Source organism: Sceloporus occidentalis, unplaced genomic scaffold, assembly GCF_023333645.1.
Source record: "Sceloporus occidentalis isolate IW3139 unplaced genomic scaffold, rSceOcc1.0.p SCAF_58, whole genome shotgun sequence".
Classification (NCBI taxonomy): domain Eukaryota; kingdom Metazoa; phylum Chordata; class Lepidosauria; order Squamata; family Phrynosomatidae; genus Sceloporus; species Sceloporus occidentalis.
In genome coordinates this window covers 1,265,204-1,273,302 of record NW_028317038.1, presented here as the reverse complement: position 1 = coordinate 1,273,302, position 8,099 = coordinate 1,265,204, and the positions used below count along the sequence as shown (strand labels likewise).

The 8,099-nt window shown below is 39.3% G+C and overlaps 1 protein-coding gene across 1 annotated transcript in view; it reads left to right on the top strand.

The window, feature by feature from the left end:
* The first annotated feature begins 336 nt into the window (after positions 1 to 336).
* Positions 337 to 8,099, top strand: part of LOC149287607 (protein crumbs homolog 2-like) — a 40,116-nt gene continuing 32,353 nt past the window's right edge. The window contains exons 1-5 of the mRNA XM_089492647.1: positions 337 to 352; positions 1,156 to 1,827; positions 5,051 to 5,246; positions 6,522 to 6,661; positions 7,116 to 7,298. Of these exons, the coding sequence (XP_089348773.1) occupies positions 337 to 352; positions 1,156 to 1,827; positions 5,051 to 5,246; positions 6,522 to 6,661; positions 7,116 to 7,298 (1,207 nt within the window). The remainder of the gene's footprint in view (positions 353 to 1,155; positions 1,828 to 5,050; positions 5,247 to 6,521; positions 6,662 to 7,115; positions 7,299 to 8,099) is intronic.

Here is an 8,099-nt window from a genome sequence, read left to right as displayed (position 1 = left end):
CCTCATTGACAGATAAACCCCCCACCATCTGTCATTTGCTTTATCTCAATAATTCCATTGAGCCAGGAGTCTGCTTGTTAGATGCATAAATTAAATTAAAGTTCCCACAAACACTTTGTCTCATATTTGGCTCCTGGCCTCGTCGTCACTAATGAATCTAACATATCTGAACCACAATAATTTAAGCTTGCGAGCAGGGCCCTTTTTACCTAATGTATCAGTTTGTCTTTGTCAGTTTAATTTTGTCATATTGTTTGAATATATGTATTGTAAGAAGCGCTGCATACATTGTTGGCGCTATATCAATAAAAGACAAAAAATAATAATTATGGACCTATGTACAAAGCACAAGGTGAGAAAACGACTATCCTTTAGTAGTTGAGGGGACAGTTTACACTTATTTTGTCAGCTGAAAGTTGAATTGAGTACAAGCGGCGGTGGAGCACCCATTTTGTTGGAACAAGTAATGTACATGTATGTTAAAAATGTTAAAAGTCCATCAATGTGTGATATATTTTTTTTTTATTGTAAATGTTCAGATTTAGAAATTTATATTCGGTACATTGCCCCCCGGTCTTACCAAATGTATGTCTTTAATGTGTACCACCTTTGTATACAACCTCCTCTTAAAACACTTAGGCTTTCCAGTTTTAATCCACCTCACATCACGTAGACAGGATTTACATTTGTGCAAAGTATATAATATGACTGGTGTAGTCTTCTGGACTTATCAGAAGTTCATTCCTTTCTTCCTTTAATGGGATCATTTTTCTTTCTAGTGTATCCCTCTGTTATTTTAATTGTTGCACTCTTTCATTATTTTGTTTTCACAGTCTTACCTCTTTTTTTATCTTTGTTTCTTCTTTATAATTAAATTGTATTTTGTGATATTGACCACGTTCTTTTTTTTGTGGTCTTTCCATTTTCCATCCTCTCTTATACTCTATGCATGATGTGTGTGTGATTTCACCGCCTGCAAAACCTGTTCATTGAGTGAACTGGGCTGTAACCATGACTTGATCTTGCTGGTAATCAGCTCTATATCAATCCCCTTTGAAGCCACATCTTAGTTTGCAATATATGTTTTTCCTCACTGTGGTCAGACGCTTATTCTCACCATCATTCTGTAACAAATGTTCTCCTTTCCATCTCTAGGGCTGGCACAAAGCTGTTTTTCTACCCCATGTATTAACGGGGGCACATGTCAGGATACACCGGATGGATTTTCTTGTCACTGCCCCACACAACCACTGGCTTTCACTGGAGCAGACTGTGGAGTGGTCTATGATGCATGCACAGTATATGAATGCCCCAGAACCCACAACTGCCTCAGTACCCAAGGATATCCTCAGTACCAGTGCACCTGCAAGCCTGAACTTAACTGCTCCATTAATGCATGTGAGACTCACCCTTGTTCCCAGCCAAACTCTCAGTGTGTGGATAGTGCAGATGGCTTTCTTTGCAGTTGTAAGGATGGGTACAGTGGTCCTAACTGTGAACAAGTGGTTAGAGCATGCCCACAAAATCCTTGCCTGAATAATGGTACCTGTGTGGCAGAAGCTGGGAATTACACATGCGTATGTAAGCCTGGCTATACAGGGCAACACTGTGAGGTCGACATCAACGAATGTGCTTCAAACCCCTGCCGGAATGAAGCAATCTGTGTGGATAAAGTTAACAAGTACATCTGCTTTTGTGTACCTGGCTTCCAGGGGTACCATTGTGAAATAGACATCAATGAATGTGCATCCAAACCCTGCCTCAATAATGGCAAGTGCCTTAACATGATGGACCATTATGAGTGCGAGTGTGCAACAGGATATACAGGTGAGTCATATATATAAATTGAGGGAATCGTCAGAATCACCCTCCAAGCATTAATATCCTACCCTAAATCCTTGGCTTGCAAGATATATGACTGGACACACACACAAGCATGCTTACTCATGTTCTAAGCACTGGTAGACAGCAAGAAGCTGTGTGATGGTAATGTATGCATGGTCACTGTATGCTTAGATGTAAGATAAGGAAGTTTTACTTTGCAGAGAGGATGGTAGATAAGAGGAACAGCCTTCCAGCAGAGGTTAACACCGTGAGGGAATTTAAACATGCGTAGGATATGAATAAAGCTATCCTGAATCTAAGAAGAGACTTTGGCCCTTGGGCTGATTAAGGTCTGAGACTAGAGGAAATGGGCAGACTAGATTGCCAAATGGCCAAATTCTATGTTTCTATGTCCCATATGCAGCAGGTATTTCCGCAACTTGTGGCCTACTCCTAGTTCCTAGTAATTTTTTTATTCTTGAGATCAGCACTGAGCTCTGTCCATCCTGTTTAGGTGGAATCCTAACGTCCACAAAGTTCGTTTCTTTGGACAGAAAAAAATATTAAAGACTTTAATAAATTATGAACATTAGAATGCGATTAGAAACATCAGAAAATGGTTTTAGAAATTGTTCTTTACAATCACTTATTACATAAATAACTTTCATTATATCACAAAGTCACGTAAAAAGGCTTTAAGGCCCATCCTCTAGACACACCACCTGTAAAAAAACATCTATCTTTGGTCATCTGAAATGTGCTGTGGGCTATCTTCACCAAGATCTCTCAAACTTGAAACCAGAGACTCAATTGAATAACATGGGGCCCGAAAAGATTCTCTTTGTCTCTCGCCCTTGTGCGTCATGTGTTTCATGTTAAAGTTTATTTATTTTTAATCCAGGCCATTAATTATTTTCACCCCCAAACTGTCCTCAATCCCTCCACCAGCTCCAGCCTTGTAGATCACAGACTGGTACTAAAAGGCTGGAAATAATGGATAGTTATAAATTTGCATAGGAATTTGACGTGGATTGCTGAGGAATTTCTGTGTGATTTGTATTCATTCTTAGTTTGAAGGTCAACCTGCCATCTACTTAAAAAGCACATGGTTTCCTACAACCAGTTACGTAATTGGCTATCCAAACAACTAAAATGCATTAGTGTTTTTAGGAAAAACCGGGACAGGGATAACAGAGAAATGAGGAATGTAAAATAGAAGAGTAAAAGGTTAAGAGGCCATGCCTAATCTATCTTATAAATTGGGTATTTTATGAATGAGGAATGTATTTTACTGTTATAATGGTTATTTTAATCGCTAAAAAAAATAAAAGCCAAGGCCAAAAAAAGGCTTAGCAGTAAGTAATCTAGATGGTGGATGCAGGCCTAGCAGGGGCATAGCTAGAATATTTGGATCCAGGGCGAATCCTATATTTGAGACCCTGTATGCCGGTGTGGCACCCCTCTGATGAGTGGCACACAGGACAGATCACCCCCAAGTACGCCACTGTGTGGATGTCATCTAACATGAAATTGTATGTTTCGTGAGATATTTTGTTTTCTTTGGCAGTGTTCTTCAATGCAATTATTCAAACTAGCTCCATATTTTACTTGCCTGAACATAGGGCATTTGAATTTGGGATATAGGATTACCCCATATACCCAATACCCAGTCTGTGTATGTGGTTACCTACTCCTGGTCTAGGTAGATATGAAACAAATATACAGACTGATCCACCTACGGCGATCCTGTCCATGCGTTATTGGAAGTGATGTTGACATCCTCAATGTAGCTCTTTCGCAGGGTGTGGTTTCAAGTTGATTATGTCTCAACACAGATGGATGTCATTTAGATATTTAATATCTAAATATTATATACTGTCACATCATGCCATACAATAAATGTTCAATGCTTACCTGTGCACAATATTAGCAGCTACCACGCAGACTTACAAACTGCACAGGGAATCTGCCTAATTTCCTAGTTACTCTGTTTTGTGTCACGTGTCACTTTGATCAGAGTTTTGTGAAAAGAAGATTTATCACAACACTTGGAAGACTTGTGGAAGAGTGCAGTGAACTAATAATAGCTACAGTTCTCCAAACGCCTGCAGGAGTATTGAGATTCATAATAAAATGCTGCCATCTAATGGAAGCATTGGGTTAGTGTTGGGTGTACCTCATTTGCATTGAGGTACACCCAACACTAACCAAATGTTGTGTTGGGTGTACCTCCTCACCCTCCCTTAAAGAGGGTGCCTGATGATAATAGGAGGAATAATCAAGCAAATCCTGACAAAAGGGGATTATAGAATAATGCATATTATACTATTTTAGGAGTTCTTTAATATGCATTTTTATAATGGAAAAATAGAATTAAAATCACTTACCTTGAGTAGAAGTTGCAGCTGCACACCTCTGTCATGGTCTAATGATTCAGCAGCTAGTTGGTGGCAGGAAAAATCTCAGATTGAAATCAGTGGGAGATCTCTCCTTGCATGCACATGGGGGAATCTCAACAGACCCCGGGCTGCACATTTTCTCCTTGCCAGAGCTGGGGCTATCTGGCGGTAAGTATATCGTGCACAAGGAGATGTATTCATCTGAACAAATTCTGCAGAATCCCTCTATACATTTGCGTGGGAACGCACATATATTTAAAGGGGCTATCAGTTATCACATGTATAAAACTGCATATGATGGCCGGAGTGTCTTTTCAGATACCTTTTCCCAATGGTATACACATAAAGTATATTTTTAATAGTGACCACAACAGCACTTTCTTGGTGAATTTACTTACTTGTTATCTGGATCAAACTAGGCAACAAGCTCAGAGTGAATATATAAACTGCATTTTGCAATCTGCAGTGACATCTCAGTACTTGAATCTGAAGGGATTAATCTTGCTAAGAGTAAAGGCTGGAGATTTTTATGAATCATTGAGTGCACTGGGCTTCCCTTGCCAGGTAGAAAGGTAACACTATTTATAATACAGTGGCAAGAATCCTCAAGGTAGAAGAAGAAACTGCATTTGCAGTTAGGAACAGGGCAAGGTCAAGATACAAGCATAGGTAGCATAGGCAATATAAGTCAGAAGGTTGCGCTATGAGGCAAAAAGTGTCAGATCAGCAATATCCTGTGAGCTAAGAAAGTATATTTATTTTGCCATTTTAATCCATTATGTCCAATAAGAAATTCTTGTAAAATTACGTTTCTTCTTCCTTTGGAGGTGTCAATTGTGAAACAGAAATAGATGAATGTGCTTCCAGTCCATGTCAGAATGGTGCTCTGTGCAGAGACCACATTGGATACTTTTCCTGCGACTGTCCTGCAGGGTACGAGGGAGAGTTGTGCCAGTATGATATTGATGAGTGCCAAAGCCAGCCATGCCTGAATGGCGGAGTCTGTTTGGATGCCATAAACAGGTAAATTGAATGCTAGTGCTGCACATTCTTTTCTTTAGGGAAGGAAGTATACATTTTTGGAGATGTGCTATCTTTAATGTGATATTGTATCAGTTCATACTAAAATATTTTTTGTATACTTTTATACTATCCCAAAACAAACATCAAATTAACAGCTTCAATGGAAACAAAGTGTCCCTACCACCATGGAACCTACAGTGTATAAGAAGACAACAAACATTTTTTTCCGTAATTGCTATTTATAGGACTATTTATTTTATTGCTGTTTTTATTGCTCTTAGCGCTTTTACCTTCCTATTTTTTGTGTTTTTTTCCTATTGGTGCTTGTTTTAATATGTACAGAATGGTGAACTCCAAATTGAGGATTAGGTGATCACTGACTTTGGCTCTGAGAGACCCCACAGGGGGCCGTGATCCTCCCTGACGCAGGAAGCATCAATGTATATGTCTAAGAAGACTAGAGAAGTAGAAGTTAAAAGCATGTAACAATTTAATATACAAAATATAGCAATATCTTACATTAAAAAAACACTATGTTGCTCCAGAAGAGAGGAACAGGATAGTGCCACCAATGTGGCACCTATGTCAATGCTGTCAAAATACAAGCGCCACATATAATGCCGATTTTCACAAGGTCCCTGAGTGTGTCCTCCTCCTTGTTGTGCTTGTGTTGCACAACTAGTTGCCTGAGGAAGTCTATTGGGGCGAAACACAGTGTTTTTTAATGTGAGATATTGCTATCTTTTGTATATTAGAATTGTAGCACATTTTTAAGTTCTCCTCTGGTCTTCTCATTACATTACGTAGACATTGATGCTTCCTGCATCAGTGGTGATCACATTCTCCTGTGGGGTCTCTCAGAGCCAAAGTCAGTGAGAAGCTGGTCTGCTCACCTAAAAGTGAGTGTGTTACCAGGGAGGGGGCACTTACCTGCTTTACTATGTGTACCTTTTCTATTTTGTTCTCTACATGTGGCAATGACCAAATATTATTGAAACTTTTCAACTATTTAAACTAAGCCTATATTTAGGAAAGCCTAGTCCAAACCTGATAGTAGATCCAGTCACTCATGTCTGTCGCCTACCTTTCAGCCTTTTACATTTTTTTAGATTTTGTAAGATAATTATTTACCATGAGACTGCCATGATTAACATTTTATAATATTTTTGCCGTACATTATTTTAGTCCGTAGTATGGAGCCCAGACAGAACAAAACAGGTTCCTATCTGGTTAAGCTTTTTATAATGTACATCTGATTTGTGTTTTTTTCCTCAGGTTCCAATGTAACTGTAGTGACACTGGGTTTGTCGGAGACACGTGTGAGATTGATATTCCTGAGTGTGCGTCTAACCCCTGCCTGAACAATGCAACATGTCTGGAGGGAATCAAGAAATACAGCTGCCTCTGCTGGCCGGGTAAGGAAATGCAATCAAAACTGCGAAAAAGAATAATGAAAAGTAAACACAATGGTACTGCTACAGGGTACAACCTTGTAGCAAATGTATAGATCAGTAATTACTTAAAGCTTTTATTGTGCACTACTATGTGATCTGCTGAAAGTTATAATGGTAAGTGTGCATTCATTTTACCATTTAAAATCTCATTGTGCATGTGGAAGCGCTCATTTAGTTGTGGGTTTGCACGCACTATAGACAACATTTCCTTATAAGATCTTAGTATTTTTGACAATTACAAGCAGCTTATCTAATACAATGCATATAATTATTCTTTCAATCTCACTGTTTTGTCATATTCATTGGGCTAAATGGCTCCTGGATTATCCCCTAACACGGTAGATATGTCCATATATGTACAGCATTACAAAAATGTAAAATGACAGATCCTAACGATGTGACTTCTTTTGAATAGGATATTCTGGGGATCACTGTAATGTGGATGTGAATGAATGTGCTGAAGAGCCCTGTGAGAATGGGGCTCTGTGTCTGGAACGATCCAACCAGTCATACTATGGGTCTGAGCTGGAATTTAGGAGAGAGTTCAGCTACAGCCAAGCTGTTGGATATGTGTGCCGCTGCCAGCCAGGATTTACAGGTGAGTTGTTCATTATACCCAAACCCAGCATCCAGTGTACCATCTACAACACACAGGCATTCTTTAACAAGGGCTAACGACTACAAACTGTATAAGAACAGTACAGAGGGTTAATATTCCACCAACCATTTTCATCTTCCTGCATTGATTATAAAAATATGGTAACTTTGCTACCAGAACCATTCAAGGAAGTTTTTACTACAGTGCAAATTAAGGTGAAGAGTTTCAGTGTTGTTAACTATAATATTATCAATCTAGTACAGGTACAAGAGTAAATCACTAAATAATGTAATGATATAGGGCTCAGTACAAATGATAGATTAGGATTAGGGCAAATGTTTGCAGGAGACAAAAAAATCACATACATTGTCATAAAACCAAAAAAATGCAATATCAGATACAGCATACAGAATTGCGTTTAAAAGGTCATTTAAATAAGAAGGACTTTTCCACTAATTCTAGGTGCCATATGATGTTAATATTAGACTTGGGCAGGGGGCTCTTCGTGTTCGTCTTCGTGCTCGTCTTCGGGGAGAAAAAAATCTTCGTATTCCGCGAATATTCGCCTGTTCCTGTCTTCTCTTCGAGCGAATATTCGTGGACATTCTTCGTGTTCGGTTTTTCTTCGTTTTTGGCGGTTAAGGGGTTAATACGGGGTTAACGCGTACCGCAGCAGCTCTGGCGCCAGGAGTTTAAATGTCCGTATGAGCAACTCTATTGGTCGTCAGCAGGGGGCTCGTCTGCCAATGGTTGATGGCAGATGAGCCCCCTGCTGGCGACCAATATGGTCGCTTGTACAGA